Source organism: Macrobrachium rosenbergii, chromosome 55 (genome assembly GCF_040412425.1).
Source record: "Macrobrachium rosenbergii isolate ZJJX-2024 chromosome 55, ASM4041242v1, whole genome shotgun sequence".
In the NCBI taxonomy this organism is placed as follows: Eukaryota; Metazoa; Arthropoda; class Malacostraca; order Decapoda; family Palaemonidae; genus Macrobrachium; species Macrobrachium rosenbergii.
Window position 1 is genome coordinate 74,325,792 of NC_089795.1, and position 18,617 is coordinate 74,344,408.

The window sequence follows — 18,617 nt, forward strand, 5'->3', positions numbered from 1 at the left end:
TATCAATTTTTGCAAACCACTCTTACAAAAACTTGTACATACCTGTTACAATCACCAGCCGCTTAGTGGCCATAATATGCTTAGATAAAAGATGATTATGGAAATTACCATCCAGATAAATATTAAATTATGCAAAGGGAAATTGAGCAAAGAAGTTTTTCACATAAGGTTTGCCAAAAGAGCAACTGCTTAGATTTACTCGGTACGGTACTTTGCTAAAAATACAATCCAGTTTTAAGATACTGTTTAGACAGAAATGAGACAAATCATTAGCGATAATATTGCTTCGAAACATCAAGGATAAGTAAAATTTGACAAAATTTATATCCAGTTACAAGATATTTCACGGGAAATGGCATGGTTGAGTTCTAAAGATTTAACTACGACCACTACAAACCATCAAAGCAATACTTATAGTGTTGCTGTAATCAAATATTTTCTAGACAATGGGATATCTGACTGTGAGAGATAACGCCACAATAAAATATCACCTCGGTGTTGGGTCTGATCAGATTACACTTCACTGAAAGTTTACTTGCCATTGATTCTGTGCAAACCTGAAGGGAGCAAAAATCAAAGCAAAATGAGATTCCACTCAGGCTCTATATGCCTTTCTTTGGACTGATTATCCACAGAGCAAGCTGTCAAGCCAAACTCTGGGCAGAGAAAGAATTTTCGAAGAAAAATTTGTACATACATCCATCCCTTAAGACACCACCCGAATAATACAGGTTTTGAAAACAGAATAATCAACCCAAAATCCCACTGACAACAAGCCACAGAATGAATGGGTGAAGGAGATACAAAAGTAAATGTGATGGCAAGAAGTTGAGAAAGGGTAAAAGCTTTCATTTCTTGGTCATATCGATCTGAAAGCTGCTTAGGATTCTTAATGTCATGTTAAAGATCCGTAAGACGAGAATCGGAAAGTTTCTAGCTTCAGACCTAGAATACAGTATTAGAATCTAAGATACATTCTGTTTTCCATTATGGATCAGCACTGCATCCTTTATTGTGCTTCATCATAACAGAGGAAACTACAAAGGAGTGAAGAAAAGGAGGCCCCTGGATGCTATATGCAAATAACTTTTCAGCAGAATTAGAAGAGTGATACCAGTCAATCACTCAAAAGGCACTGCTGCAAAATATTTGAATTGGTTTTAGCACATGCACCTTTACTCTTCTTTACCAGCATCCCATTTCTTTTAACTTGTGCAAGCAGGAATCTAACTTATTTCAATATTTTTTACCAATTCCTGTAATTTATTGAATAATTGTATCTTAATACAGTATACAAGAAGGCTTTTGGGACAACAGTTCCTCAACCTTCAAAGACACTATTTGATGATATATATGTACAAAAATCCACCTCAAAGGTTGTGGAGCTATCACTTTAAAGTACTGTGTAGACCTTTACATCTTTAATGTTATTACATGTTATATATGATATTTGGGGGTACAGTAGATGCATAATATATGATAAACAGAAATGATGGGTACCTAATCTGACTTTGAATAACAGCAATGGAGGAAATTCTAATGCTGTAGGAAATGCCAATTAGATCTATGAATAATTGAATATAATTTTATGACAGTATCTTTATTGAAGATAGGGCCATGGAGAGCCAGGAAGTGACTGCTGATGACTCAGTAGGTGGACCTATGGGCTTCCAAACCCCCAACACTAGCTCACAAGGATGGTAAGGTTGTGTTTTGTCAGTGAAATCTTCTAGCTGTGAGTGAGACTACAACTCAGGACCATCACACTGTGAGGTCTAGAAGAAACTGAATTGCACAAATCATAAATCGGTATTGAATTTATACATATGGTATAATAACCTGCTTGCTTTCAAATCTTCAGAGTAAGATCCAAGATTTGTGCATATATCATGACAAATGAGCATTTACCAATTTTTAACACTAAACACAAGAACCTGTCAGGAAATTGGAATTACAGTATGCCATTAAGCCCTTCTGACAAAAATTGTTAAGCCTTAGATGGATTATATTATTATATTAAATAAATCCTAGCTAGTGGTGCAAGTTCTTTATTCATCATTTGAGTTCTGAGATGCAACATTTTCTATTATAACACAGCATTTACTGTATCATCTAATATTCCAACAATCAAAGAAAATATAGTAATTGTTTCTTTTTTTATTTTGTGAAAGAGTTTATCAAAGTTGATCCTGGCGATGTTCTTAAAGCTTTACAACTTATTAATGTCTGTATTTTGGGTTTCATGAATTACTCTCTTGTTGATCACTATAGCAGTCCCCGGGTTATGTCTGACTCAGGTTATGTCGTTCTGAGTTTACGTCATCGTCTTATGCTGTGATGGAACAGTAAAAGTACATACAGCTACAACATAAAGTCAAAATTTGGAGGTTTTTGGATGCACACCACATCAGAATGCAAGTAAAATACTGTACAGTACACACAGAGGATTAAAGGTAAGGGTTTCATCACTTTATTTCCCATTTTTATAAATTTTTCTTGCGGCGTCGGAACGGAGCCTCGATGTAACCCAGGGATTGCCTACTGTAGTATGTTCTGAAGGAATGGCAAAACTTTCAGTTATTTGCTGAAATATTTTTTGAATAAAAGGTTTTCCTGTACGTATATGGTTGACATTCAATAATACTATGTGATCCTACCTTAAATATCCTTCTTTCCATGAAGCTTTTCTTTAGTTTATCAGGTTTTATACAGTATTTAGAATGAATACTTGTCTTCTGATCCTCTTATAAATACTTAAATTGTCAGGCCATCCAAATACCATGTATTTAGTACAATCAATGAAGAATGGAAATGGATAAAAGCTTAACCATAGTGTCTTTAAACTACCAATCTGTCATAACAATGTCTAACCAAACCTAAGAGAGTTAAGCACTTTAACTCAGACCTGTAAAACTTATGTCCTTAATGAGTCACCAAAACAAACAATACAGGTGGGGACACTACTGTTAAGACAACTGCCATCGCACACCAGCTGCCAGGAAGACTATCACCCCAAACACCCCCATTGCATGTTGAAATGTAGCAGTACAGTAGTTTTCCAAGAGTTTGATGTTTGTTGCTAGAAATTTTTCATATAGTAATATGGTTAATGCACAGTAAAATTGGAGATACTCCTTCATATATGTTCTCTATTGCTCGGGTGATGAACTTTTTGGAAACTTCTCGAGTACTTGTAGCATTCCACCTTCATTTTGTTTTGTGGAAGTAAAACATTTTGTCCATTAATATCAGCAGCATGGTTATGTTTACAAAGTTGACTGATTAATTCCTCTGCACATTTTTCTTTGGCTTTGCAGTTTTTATGCCAACAGCATTCACATTCACATAAAGGATAATTCTTTTTGTTTGACATAGACATGACCATCAAGTAACGTCAAGGTAAAACCAGATTTAGGGCATAGAACTTAAAGGTGTTAAAAATCTGGCTGATATTTAATTTTTATCTGTTAGTAAATGATGTTTTGACATGTTGAATGTACAGTCAGTAGTTTGACAAAGCTTCCAAATTGTTGATCACTTCTAATGACTATTTACTTGTGTGATTATATATCTTGACAATTAGCGTATTTCATACCTATAGAAGTTTTATATTTTTACAACTTTTTTTTTGCAGTTTTATATTCCTTGAGTTTTTGGAAAATTTCAGTTAGCTTTTTATTATAATGTGAAATTTTTCTGCACGTGTATATACACATATCAATATAATGCAGATGTCTAGGATGATAGTTGTCCTGGTGGCAGTTTACCAGGTGGCAGCTGTCTGGATGATAGGGATATGTACCACAACATCAACACCAACTCCTTCATGTTCTTAGAGAAATCAAAAGCATATTCCAGGTCATGCTGAACTACTTAACTGCAAGTAATGTAGGTCATTTTTGATAGTGATGGGAGACAAAAATGGAGCAAGGAAAGATCCCAGTTACTTTAGATACAACTACTATACAAATCACAGTATTTCTCTATGATGCCACAAGAGACTCAGAGTTTACGAAATTTAAAATGCCAATTTAAAAAACAAACTATGTAAATATTGGAACAATTTACGATATACTACGTATTACAAGAAAAGAGTTAACGCAAAAATACTTCACCATACAAAATAATTCTAATTCTACATATCAAAAAGAATATCCAAAATATCACATATATTTCTAATCAGTCAATAGACCCTCAACTTTAATGTTAGAAAGAAAAAAAATGTGCTACATGTAAAAATGGGTGGAGAAGAATATTTGTTAATGTTCTCTGTCCTGAACAAAAATGGAGGATACAGGACAAATAAAAAACGAAAAAACCTTCAAACCACTTTGTCAGTGCTTACCATTATGAAATATGAGACGAAATGCATTTTCACTTAATCATTGAGGGTTACTTTCTCCTCATGGTAACCAATGCAGATTCTGAAACAATGGTCTCCTTTGTGGAATGGACTACATTCTCTGCAAGTACCATACAAAACAAATGAAATGCTTTAAGTGTGTTTGCATAGTCTAGAAAATACACAAGCTTTAACTGTAAACTGCCATGGGAAACTCTGGAATAGATAAAGACATTCTAATGAAATGACTCTCTAATGTTTTATAACACAGCATGACAGCTCAACACAGAACAGGAAAAATGTATTACACTGAAATCTAATTTACTTAAGCAAAAATTTACTGAACAACTGCACTACCTATACATTTAGCACATCACCATTTAAAAAATTCCTTTGTTTACAAATGAAAATTATCTAAAATGAAAATGTGGCATACATTAATTGTATATGCAGCACCTATAAAGGTACAGTATATCAAGTAGGAAAGGAAAACACACCTGAATATCAACAGGAATTTAATATTTAGCAAACAACTAGTATGATTCAGAAACTATCATACACAAGGAAAGGTCCCAATTAAATATATCAAAATATATTTGAAAACCATAAAATTAAAGAAACTTACAATTTCTCTAATAAGCCAATTAAAACTCTAAATCCATATCTAGTAGCATTTTGTATATTATTTCCACTAGTAAATAATATGGGTTATTTACCACCCAATTCTCTTAAAGCACTTTTCAGCATTTTTTTTATACTCACTCTCAAGTACTAGAGCAGTAAAATATCATAATTTCTTTTCAATTAGAGCTTGCACTGCTTTCACTTTCATTCTGTATAAATGATGGATTCTCTCTTAATAGAAAAATGCTACTCTTCACTTTATTATACATTTGCTTGTTTTCTTTTTCATCTTAAACTTTTTTCCCTAAGAAATTACATTAATTACTTGTTAATGCCTTCTAGTGAATAATGCAGCTCTGATTCTCATAAATATATATATATTAGTGTTAATAAAACTCTTTTAATGACAGTTTGAATCTGACATACACCCTGAGCCTAGAGCTAAATAAATCTTTAGCTATCTATCTTTTTCACTTTCCTTTGATTTCTTCTTCTTTTTTACTTTACCTTCACATTCAAAAACAAGATTTCCCTCATCCCCTGTACCAGTAGCATCCTTTTCCTTTTTCCTTTTCTTCTTGTTTTTCTTTATATCGTCACCTTCTGAAGTATTTGTTTCAATGTCTTCTGAAGTATCTGGTGCATCTTTTGCCTTTTTCCTTTTCTTTCCGTTTTCCTTTGTCTCACCACCCTCTGACATTTCTTCAGTGCTTTTGCATATCTCGGCATCATCTTTGTCCTTTTTTCTTTTTTTCTTATTTTTCTTGGTCTCATCACAGTTAACAGCAACACCATTTTCCCCTGTCATTTCCTCCTTGTTTCTCTCTCTTTCATCACATTCTGAAACGTTTTCTTCCTTACCTTCAATGATATCAGCAACATTTTTTTTTCTCTTCTTTTTGTTTCTCTTTGTTTCATCACATTCTGAAATTTGTTCTTTACCTTCACAGGTGTCAGCAAAATCTTTTTCCTTATTCTTCTTCTTCTTGACTGGCTCTGTTTCATCCCATTCTGCAATACGGCTTTCATTACCTTCACAGATATCAGCAACACCTTTATCTTTTTTACTCTTCTTTTTCTTCTTCTTACTTTCATCACATTCTGAACTAAATTTTTCGTTACCTTCACAGACATCAGCAGCATTTTCAGTTTTCCTTTTCTTCTTACTTCTCTTTGAGTCTTCATGCATCTGGCTGTCTTCAAATTCATCATTCAATGGTTCACAAACTTCAGCTGAAGTGTTTGCTCGGTGACCAACACTACTATTGAACATCGCCATTTTCTTTGCAAAATAATCCTGAAATACATCAGCAATGTTAACCATAAAAATAAGAGCAACAAGATTAACCCATACAGGCTTATAATATTACAAGTCAAAAATGACTCAATGAGAAAGACCAATACAGCTGTACATTTGCAGAAAAGTGGTAAGTCATCCTCGTTGCTATTAACAATATAAAACAAAGCTATCACCAGGCATACATGAAAGATTTATTCTTCAGCACACAAGCTTCCACAAAAAATGATCATAAAAGTGGAAAATAGACAATCGATGCCAACAGAAGGGAATGACAACGGATGAAAAACAAAAGACGACCAAACCAATGCAGTAATTAGAAAGCAAAAATTTAAGCCAGGTAAAGCTATTCAAAATTCAGGTAAGGTAAAGTTAAAGATAATAGACACCTAGATGGAATTCATTAATTTATGTGATATCTCATCCCTCAATGGATGACATGTTAAACAAAAGGCAGACAGGAATGCAACTGAGGGGTTGAATGAGTACTGCAAAGAACCTTTTGTACTATCTGCAAAAGAAACTTAAAGCTGATACATGGTACACTACATATTACCATCCATCAGTGGGAAAACAATCTCAGTACTGTATTCATACTAACTGGATTGATACCCCACCAACACAAGTCATCACTTCATGCAAACTAGAAATGCCAACAAGAAGATTTAGCTGGATTCATATTCACATGAAAAGGTACATAGCACAAAAATTGTGCAGCTTTATCAATTTGCACTGATGGACCTTAACATGGTAATAGAGCTTCATAAGATGTTTTTACCAAAAGAAAGTAGTACTTTCAATTACTCATCTCAATAACTTTACACGAAAAACGTTTCAAATGTGATATGATGAAGAAATAAGCAAAAGAGATTACAGTATCTAGTGTCAATATAATTTTTTCTATAACCATATACAGTAGCATCACACTAACAAACCAAGCAACCAGAAAATTCATATGGCATTGCAGGCAGTAGAGTATATTCTCATGGAGCTAACAGCTGGTCACACAATTTCACTCTGAATTAAGTTATAGACTATTACTATTCCTACAATTAGTATGAACTTAAGACAAAAGTAAAGTTGCTGCTTACTGCTGGCATCATCAATAAATCAGGGTACTAAAAAGGGTACTAATTTAGTTTTCCCTCACTTAACCACTACCATTTATTTTCTGAAGAACCATGTATCTTCAATAATGTTCTTCCAGTCCCTTTCTAAATCTGTTGCAACAATACAACTGTCTATAACTGCCTCCTTGTCAGAAATGTCACTCTTTTTGCCTATTTCTAGCTGCAGTCTTCCTCACTCGGAGGAACTTCCAGTTCCTCGCCTCTTTTCTGTCATACATGCCTGCCTCCTTTCATTTTTTTGCTTTCAACTCACTTCTACTTGCAGACCCTCCCTTCCTGTTGCTCCTGGACTTCTGCTTTCTGCTGCTCACCTTTGGCATCTTATTTCATCCTATTTTTGGTTGAGTTCTGGCCTCTGGCCATGCAACCATTTCTAGTCTCAAACCAGCCCCCTGTTTTGCACCTGTTTCAAACCACATACCTGCTTCTGGACATGCACTTGGGCCTGACAACAACATGCCTATGGCCACCTGAGCACCAGCACCTAGGACAATGCCCACTCCATATCTTGCTTTGGTTGCCATACCACACCTACCAGGATCTTGAATAACTACAGCACACACTAACTCCAGCAGTGCAGCTGTTACTCTCCTCATAGCTGGTCCTCTGCTCCAGGTATCATTACCATCATTAACCATTTCCACTTACAATCACCTGTCTGCAATCACAAGGGCAACAGCACTGATTGAGTGCTTGCTCCTGATAAGAACGAGTCCAGAGGACAACCTATGGTGGCATACATCCCCCACTGGGTAAAGCAGATGAACTACTAAAAAGGTCCTAGTGCAATTACAGTACCAATAATAATAAACGAGATCTGATAATGGCAGGTGTAGTAACCCAGTCACCAACAGTAATAATTTTAAACCTGCAGCTAGTATGGCAATGCAAAGATTCTCGGTGCAGCACACCTTACTCACACATGAGATGGTGTAGAGAGGCAATCCACAACCACAGCTGAGAAGCAGAGTTGCACAGTAATGCATAAGACCCATTATAGATAAAGCAGATTATAGATAAAGCAGATGAGTGTAAGGAAATATGTAATCACAAGGAAGCTGTGGTGCTGGACATGACTCTATACACTATGTAATTTACAACAGGTGAGGAAGGTAAGCAAGTGGAATTATGAATGTAACAGGAAGACCCAGTGCTTGACATGCAGCAGAATATTTGTTACACAAGAGGCAAGTGAATTAAAGCAGAAGTACTAAGTAACTTAAGGTGTAGTGTTAACAAACAGTAACCATCAGGGTTAGGCATGATGAGCTCAACATATGAAGTATACAGATAGGTATATTGCCGAACATGCCGCACATCACTTGCAGTTCAAAAATGATGTAGTCTATTATATGAACAATGAGCTGGAATTTACAGTACCAAGAGATAGGTGTGTGGCATGCTGCAGGGTGGGATGAATGACAGTGAATCTTCTAGATGTGTAACAGTGTAGTTCATGAAGCATTACTCTAAGTATCCCAATGTAACTTAAAGTAAGAATGATTAATACAGATGAAAGAGAACCTGTTGAGCACTCCAGGTGAGTGACAAGTGTCTAAAAGAGAGACACTAGGCAATAGATTCCCTTCCAAAGTGCAACAAGGTCCCTTCCATCACAAGAAAGAGCCTGTGGGCAGCAACAGAACAGTGACACCCCTCTGTCAAAACTAGCTGCTATAGAAACAAGAATGAGATAAAGCAAGACTGCAATTCCAGCCGGGATGCAGGATAAATAGAATGTGCCCCAGAGAGGAAAACAGTCTCAAAAGGGCAAAAGATGGGAGAGCAAAAGGTACTGGACCTTTAGTGATACTGGTGTCAGTAAGAGTGTAGTAATCAGCACCTCATGCACATGTATAGAACATCAGCACAAGCAAAGAAATGCTTGCAGCCCATTAGGAAAGGAAGGAGCACAGCTTTCAAAAGTTCAATTGAACTCTGATCTGTCCATTTACAAGAAGGCAAGGGATCATTGTTTTAGCACTCCCACTACACAGTTTAATGGCTGTTTCAATAGCGATAATCCTACATGGGAAGGCAGAGTGCCACAGCACTTAAAATGTACAGAGGCACTAGGCATCACATAACCATGTAGATATGGCTTATAAGCTTTATCACAAACCTTTTAATTCTTGTATAACAAGCTGGTGACATTAATTTATTAACACAGAATGCACAGCAGAATGGTGGAAACAAAAATGCTAATGTGATGCAATATATAAAAAACTGAGTATCCACATATCTTAAATGCACGTTACCAGTGTTAAGAAAGAAAAGTCATAACACACCATCTATGCTTAAAATATAAGGTCATTATGAATGCTATCTGAAGACTCTGGGGAGAAAAACACTTTCAACCAGACACCAAAAACACACTACATAAGCACTGTGGGTCACTTGAACCTAAAAAAAAATACTCTGACACCTACCAAAACTAACAAATGAATTAACCCAAACCTCATTATTACACTGTATACCCTACACCACAAGGATATAAATGCAAATAAAATACAAATGAAACATGATACACCTGATACAACAAAGCCATCAGCAGTGATGCAAAGTAGTTATTCAAAGAAAACAGCCGTACAGTTCTTACAAACACCAACATGGTAGTAGCATGACACTTACTGCAGAAGGAAGAATATACACAACAATTATGAAATTGGAATAATTAAGTAAACACCATTAAAAATAGGATACACACTGATCTCCCCACAGATATATGGATGAAACAAATAAAAAGATGAAAATCCAATATTAAAATTAACAATTTTCAGGAGAGGCAGCATGCTGTTACTAGTCTTACAGACTTGACTACCACCATTACAACCACAATTGCTGCCCAAATACTGGCCAAGTAAGGATTCTTCTTCCTTTCATATGTCAAGGAGCTGCTGACCATAAAATCAGGCTCAGGCAAATCGATGGACTTGGGTTAACCAAACAGTAATTCAGATTAAGAAGCTTACCTGAATATTGCCACCTTTAATGGTTGTAATACCATTAGCTTGTTCTTGTTTTCCTACTTCCACCTCTTCAAAATGTTCTTTTTTAGCAATTTCTGCAAGCTGCTTGGCACGTTTTGATCCAGTGATGCATTCAATATCATCAAGGTCGCGCTGACTTAGATCCTTTCCTCGTGTGAACTTTTTATAACTGGAAAAAATGTCATATCAATATTCATTTCCATATAACAAAACAAAGAAATAAAACCAAGTACTGTACATGTGCAATAATTACAATGTTTCCTTCATATATACTACATCTTCAATTTAAAATTGCTCAAACAAGGTCAACTAGTGCAGTTAACCTACAACAGTGTACTTTTTAATACACATTCTGGCATATGCAGCTCTACTTCCCTGTCTTAACCTTTCATTAAATACAACGCACAAATCACAACCTTACTTAAGCCCATCACTTTGGTATTGTGAATCGCACGCTAACTAAGAATTTACAAGAAAACTACCTCATGATCAGGTGGGTGAACTAACAAGAGAGGATATATCACAATTCAACACCCATGATATTCAGTTTTGCCTCATATTCAAAAGGACATATAACAGGACAGACCTGGATGTTTATGTAATTTGTAATAATACGGTTTATACTACTGCACTGCTTTTCTCCTTCTGACTTTGCAAATCATACTCACTCGTCCTTACAACTCTTTTGCTTTGCTTTTCAATGTCTCATTATTTACTTGCATAATTTTTATAAGTACTTATAGTTTTCTTGTCTTCCATGTCTCAAGGTTATATTAATGTACTACAACTGCAGATCAACAGATTCATTAATAATACTATATACCATGAGTATGTCAAATTGGAAAATATACTTCTCATTGCCCTTCATATAACAGTACATCAATAAAGCATCTTCTACCTACCTAACCCCTACTTATTTTTTTAGGTTTAATATTACCTGAAAACTTATGTAAATCAGAAAACATTCCATGAACCAATCATTATTGATTTTGGGGGTAAAAATCTGAGTATTTTACCAACTAATTTACAAAATTTATTGTAGAAAAATCAAAAAAAGTTTGCTACCAAACATTTGTGCATTAGGCATAATAATGCATCTGCGAACTTGAAAAGCAAATCAGTCCTTTATGATAGGGTCACGTAATATGGTCAGGCAGTCAGGAGTACCTACTTGTCGAGATTTGAAGACAAAATGGGGGGAGAAAATAAAAAAAAAAGAATCTTCCCAAAATGCATCATCATAATAATAATAATATAATAATAATAATAATAATAATAATAATAATAATAATAATAATAATAATAACCAGTACAACAAGAGGCATGATTCAGTAGCAAAAGCCCTCCACTGGAGCCTGTGCAAGAAACACCAGCTAGCTTGCAGTAATAAATGGTACAAACACCAATCTGAGGGAGTGATAGAAAACAATGAGGCAAAGATCCTCTGGGACTATGGTATCAGAACAGATAGGGTGATACGTGCCAATAGACCAGACGTGACGTTGATTGACAAATCAAGAAGAAAGTATCACTCATTGATGTGGCAACACCATGGGATACCAGAGTAGATGAGCATGAAAGAGAAAAAATTGATAAGCATCAAGACCTGAAAATCGAAAGAAGAAGGATATGGGATATGCCAGTGGAAATTGTCCCATAAACAAAGAAACACTAGGCATGAACAGAAGATCCCTGAAAAGGAATCTGGAAAAACTAGACGCTGAAAGTAGCTCCAGGACTCATGCAGAAGAGTGTGCTACTAAAAACAGCGCACAGAGTGAGAAAAGTGATGGACTCCTAAGGAGGCAGGATGCAACCCAGAACCCAACACTATAAAAACCACCAAGTCAAATAGGATGACTGTGATAGAACCCAGCCCCCCAAAAATTATAATAATACTAATAATAATAATAATAAATACTGCAAGTAACCCATTTATCTACCAAAGCTCCAGTGGTGCATACAAATTAAAAATGATATACTTTATCCTGAATTCTAGAAAATTTTACTTACTGCAATCTTGCATGAGAATTTTTGGAGAGAGCTTCCAAAGATGTGCGTTTTGAGGCTTCCCAATCCACGCTCGCTTCATTATTTTGGGAATCACTGCAAGGGGAACTGGCTCTACTACTATTTTCACTATTCAGTGTGGCCAGAACGTGCTCAAAGCCTTCATAGTGTTTTATCCATTCATCATCTTTTCCTTTATACCCAAGACCTGTATGGAAAATCCAAAATGAAAACTTCAATTAGCAAAAATATTAATTTCATTAAGAAGATTTATGCACATACTAAATTAATTCTGAATTACACAAAACAATGCCTTCAAACCATAACAACAGTTTATTCAAATCTAGAATTAGATACCATACACATTAATTTTGCCAAACAAATTTTAAATCTTGATATTTCATAAATACAGAAATCCTAACAATGCTGAATTGTACATCTTTTTCCACTAACCCATCACCATCCACTTTTTCCATGTGACTAAAACCTCTCAAAACATTCTTGTCAATCCTCTCACCTATGCTAACCTTTCCACCACTTCTGAACATCCAATTTCTCACTCTTTCAATTTCAATATTTATGCCTCATACTATGCAAAACAGTTATTGCTAAACTTCCATCCTTTTTTTATCTATATTAAACATTAACACTTTACTTTCATTAGGAGAACTGTCTCAGTAATTTCTGCCATTTTTACTCAAGTTTCATTAAATGATCCAAGTTTCCTTCCAATCTTTTACACACACCCTGCTACCTTCCTTGCTTAACTTACCTGTGACCCTCCTCCTTCCCTAATCCTCTCATCATCCATTATGTCTAGCCAAAAATACCAACGCAAATCAACTGCCTCCATTCTCACACCATTCATATAAACATTTCATTGCTCCAATCTCATAGTTCACATTTATCCTTTTAACCCCATTATGTACTATTCATATGTTTCTCCAATGTCTATGTCCTTAATTTCAACACATATTTTATCCATTTTCTTCTTACATTCTGTTCTTACTTTTTTTTTAATCAAACTTGATGTCTAAATCACCTTTACAGCTACATTTTCATTTCAATGTGATTAGATATACTGTACTGCCATCTACTCCACTTCTCAGAATTATATCTGTCAAATTACTCTATCTACTCTAGACAGAATGGTACTTCATTTTATAAATCTAGGCTAATATAGTTAGGGTGGAAAGAAAAATGGTAATAATACTGAAACCAAGATCATGTTGGACGATTAAATACGGTAACTACTTAATGTATACAAATGGCATTGACATTGTACAGTATCTATACAGGGAATGTTCTTTGATGAGAAAATACTCTAAGAATGATTATGACGGGATTAACAGTGATGCTAACACCAAACAATTCATACAGTATTCCTGTCTGACTGGGTCAAGGTAATACAATACAATACTGGCCTATATAAATTTTATCTCCAATCAGATGGAGAGGAGCTTAGCTCAACTGTAAGTCAGAGACTATCAGTTTTACATAAAAAAGATTGCATGGTTAATGTTAATGCTCACTAAACATTACAAAAATCAGGACACTGGAAAGATGAGAGGAAGATATTACATTTGCAGGGCAAAGAATAAAAAACTGCAGACTACTTGTGAGAAGGACACTCTCAAGCTTTGGCATTTACAGTGCAATTTGAGCAAAAGACTATACAGTACCACTGAGTCTAAGTTCTTCGTTCTCGCAAGGCTAGCCCAAAGAAAATTGTCTAAAATGAAAGGTGAAAATTGGAACAAAACAAAAGAACTTTAACATCAAGTGAACCTAAAGCAAAATATCTCCCCCTGCCCCAATTAAAATATGGTACACAGAAAATAGAGTGAATTATGAAAACAGGTTGTCAAAAAAAAAAAAAAACTTGAATGCTACATCCTGGGAGAGTGATGTTTACTCCATAGTGTCACATGGACAAATGACTATAGTCAGTTTTACTTCATCTGTCCACCCATGGGTGAAGATACACGCACAAGTGCATCATGTGATTGGCTGACAATCAGCATTTCTGAAATCGCTTGCTTTTTTTTTTTTTTATAAATATTACACTATTTCTTCCACAACATACATAATGTTCAAAGGGCTGATCTGCCCTTCAAACATCAAAGTAAAAGACTGTTCAAGCAATGGTTGCATTTTTGTACAAACACATCATTTCTTATGAGATATTAACCAAACTATTATGCAAATACAATTAAGATAATCAAAAGGGTTTCTATAGAAGGAGAAACTATATCTATATTTAAGAAATGAAAGTCATTCAAATAAAAATTAAAATCCAAAGATTACAAAAATGATCTTACCTTTAGTGTTGTCTTTTATGCGAACTGAAATGTGGTCTTTGTCACCTTGCTCTTCTTTTCCAAGACCTTTACCTTTTGACCATCCCATCTTTTCCATCAGCTTTTGTCCAAACTTAGTGTCATCTGAAATAAAATACAGTAATATTTGACATAAACATATACATAGTACACAAATGAAGTCTCCACCCATATGCACAAGTTGCATAAAAATGTCTGTGCAAGTATGACAGTACTTCTTATCATAACACAATTTAGAGGGGAATAAAAATCAGAACAAAAGGCGAAGTATAATCAGTATTGCTAGATGCATAAGATGATAATACATGTGTGGACAAACAAAAGGGTAGGGCCAAGATACAGATTATGAATGGCTCTAACAAAAATTACTGCTCACTGAATGTGCAAAAAAGGTGCAAGTACATGGGCTAGGTTTACCCAAAAATTCTAGCCCAACCCAACTATTATTATTATTATTATTATTATTATTATTCAGATGAATCCTGTTCATACAGAACAAGCCCACAGGGGCCATTGACGTGGAATTCAAGCTTCCAAAGAATATGGTAGTCATTAGGAAGTAAGAGAATGTAAAGAAAGAAAGAGATTTCACTTATTACGAATAAAAAATATATTAATAAAAGTAATAAAGGCCTAGATAATCTCAGGATGTAAGAAGTAAACATTAAAACACCCAAAAATAAGACTCTAATAAGTAAAACATTTCACAACAGGCTAGACCATCCAAACTATTATTCACAAACAAGCAAACCACGGGTAGTGTATATACTGTAATGCAATGTACACACTTGCAAATTCTTATTAAACAGGTTAGCCTATGATGCATTCCTGTACCTCACCTATCTGTTCCCAGTAAAACTGAAGACTACTGCTGCGCCCCTCTGGTTTGGTAACTATCAGTTACGTGGAAAATGGGCGCCATGTTTAGTACCAGCCTCTTAGGAATGAACGTAAAAACACACACAAAAGATGATAAATATCAGACATAAACAAAACGCATAAACAAACAAAACATAAATATTATGTTTGCCAACTGGTGGGAACCAGCCCAAAGTAGTTGTCTTCAGTTTTACCCTGTTTCCAACCCACTTTGCCACTGGGGGCAAGCTTTCACCTATTAGTACTGGATATCCTAAAGTAAGATGTGTTAGGCCTATGGGTTAACTAACTATTTACGATAAAAATTATAAATATCAATATCATTAAAATTGTATAAATAGGCCTACTATTGAAATAAAGGCAAATGTAAAGGAGAAGGCTGCAGGAATGTAACATTTTTCAATACAATTTTTGGGCTAAATAATGTCAAAAGTGAATATAATGCAGTACAAGTGAGATCATTTGAGAAATCTATTGAGTAATGAGAAATTCACCACCTTTAGTCCCTAGTTTTACTTTAATCTCCGAGGTGCTGGTACTAAACACAAGTGTCCCATGTTTAGTACCAGTCCCTCAGGGATGAAAGTTAAAACATAAAAGACAGAAAATTTGTCATTATCTCAGTACAGTAATATTCTCAAATGATCTCACCTGTACTGCATTATATTCACCATTTTCAACATTGTTTAGCCCCAAAAATTATACCGGTATGAATAAGGGATACCTTTGTGCAGTCTTCTCCTGACATTTACCAAAATAAATTTCCAAGCTGAGTTTGATTAGGGACTAGGCCTATATATTTACTAACTTTTAAGGCGTTTTCCCCTTTTCAAGAAATTACTGACAGGAACCAAGGGTGGATGCAGAGTAGGGAGACAGGGGTAGGTATGAGAAATCCTGGTAAAACTACAAGGTAACTCTGAACAGACTATTAGCTTGGAAACTGATTTTTCCTATACTTTTAATGTTGCTGATGAAGGAGGTGGTGTTGTTTATTGTTGGTCAATTATTAATAACTTCATATCTACCCAACATGCTTGGGGATGTTTTGGGAATGTGGTGTTTTGGGTGAGAGAATTCACTGGGAGAAAGACCGGACTGCTACGTTGTTATGGAATTTTTCCGAGCATGCGCAAGTCATTAGGGAGCCAGATGTTGAAGAAGGGATTGGCTAAGGAAAACTATGCTAACCTAACATACCCTAACCTAACCTAACATACCCTAACCTAACCTAACCTAGCAGGGTGTGTAACTTAGCCAGGGGGCAGAGCCCCCAAACCCCCCAGGTGAAGGAAACTCCTCTTTTCACCAAAAGCTCCACTATAACACTGCGCATGCGCAATACCATTCCAGGATGGCCAGCATACAAAAACATATCAGTTCTGATGTTATTTACAGGTTAATTACAGAAGACCAACAAAAATAACAGTCACTTGTTAATATGCAACCAAAATACTATATGAAAAATCAATTTCCAAGTAACATCCGATGCGGAGCAACCCCATAGTTCTACCGAAATCCTAACCTTTCCTAGAATGCCGTGTCCTGACCTAACCTAACCTAACCAGACCTAGGCTAACTTAGGGCACCATGCCAAGATGGTTGGGGGGGGAGGGGAGGCTTGGCCCCACCTGGACCACGACCCCCAAGTAACACTGAATAACCATGTCTCCCTATTCTGCACACAACCCTGGCACAAAAGAGAAACTGGTTTTGGGTGCCTTTCGAATAATTCTAAGTAACAGCTCCGCATCTGTTTTTACCTTGGAAATTGTTTTTTTCTACACTTTTAGGGCTTCGGATATTGGCGGTGAGTTTGTTTGTTGTCGGCCAACTGTTATTTGCCCCCTAACTCTACCCAACAGTAAAGGAGGACTGTGGGAATTCAGGATTTTGGGTGGGGGAGAACACAGAAATGGAGCGGACATGTTTACATTGGGGAGGTGCCCTCTGGAGGGAAAAAACGAGAGGGAGCCATTCACCAACAGGAGGGAGTTAAATGCATTTTGCCGTGTTTAGCACTGGCATCAGGGGGATGGAATGTCCCTTTGCCATGTTTAGTAGTGCCCCAGGGGGGGGGGTAACCATACGTTAACAAGTTATTACCCTTGCCGGACGGGATTTGAACCATTCCAAACAGACGTACCCGGGCTCTGTCTTGTGAAGATCGCGTATGGAAACCCCTTGTTGGATGAGCTTCAGGGTTAATTACAGGTTAATTACATTCGTGCGACAAAAATTGAAGATAAATCCATAATTAGCAACCAAAAAACTGTAGAAAAAGTCAAGTTAGAGGGAAATCGCCGCCGCGGAGCTACTACTTAGATCTACCGCCTTTGGTCCTTTGACGTTTAGCCTAGGCTAGTCTGGTCATTACGCTAGGCCTACCGCTAATAATTCCGCCGTTAAATTTAATTCAAAGTTCTCACTAAAAATCATGAATAAATTCACAAAATTAAAATGTCAAAACTACTGTTCATATAATTTTCCATGCTGAACTCACGAGAAAAATGTCACGATATGCTGGGCTACTTACCGTTTGCCCACAAAGCTCCTCTTGGATTCAAAGACCATTTCTGTCTCCTCCGAGGTTCTGCTAACATAGCCATTATTGCAGTTCACCTTCATAAACAATTTTGATAATAATGAAAGAATTTTGTATTACATAAGGTAATCCGACAGAAAATAATCGCCTGGCCTCACTGTGACTGCCATGTGCAGTGCCACTGTTTCATGAAACCCTTACCTCTGTATCGGCACTCCCTAAATCTTTAAACTTCTCACTTCCATCTACTCCACTGAGATCACGTTGCTCTACTATTTAGTGGTGGATTTGGACAATCTTCGATGATTTGTTTTTAATATATTTTAAATAAGAAAGTTTTGGTAAGTTCACTAGCTTAAAATGTGTTAAATAATTTTTTCAGATCTTTTATACCTTGTCTCTTTCATTGTGTATTCAGTTCTTCATCTGACAGCATTATGTAAGCCTTCCGCAAAATTTCA

At 35.9% G+C, this 18,617-nt stretch overlaps 1 protein-coding gene across 1 annotated transcript; it reads right to left on the minus strand.

Moving 5' to 3' along the window:
- Window positions 1-4,840: 4,840 nt before the first annotated feature.
- Window positions 4,841-18,429, minus strand: LOC136835424 (PIN2/TERF1-interacting telomerase inhibitor 1-like). The gene is made up of 5 exons (XM_067098946.1): window positions 18,148-18,429; window positions 14,715-14,837; window positions 12,397-12,601; window positions 10,366-10,552; window positions 4,841-6,263 (listed from the first exon to the last, which is right to left on the minus strand). Exons 1-5 carry the CDS (start codon window positions 18,218-18,220, stop codon window positions 5,424-5,426), a joined length of 1,428 nt encoding a protein of 475 aa, XP_066955047.1. The 5' UTR covers window positions 18,221-18,429; the 3' UTR covers window positions 4,841-5,423.
- Window positions 18,430-18,617: the final 188 nt, after the last annotated feature.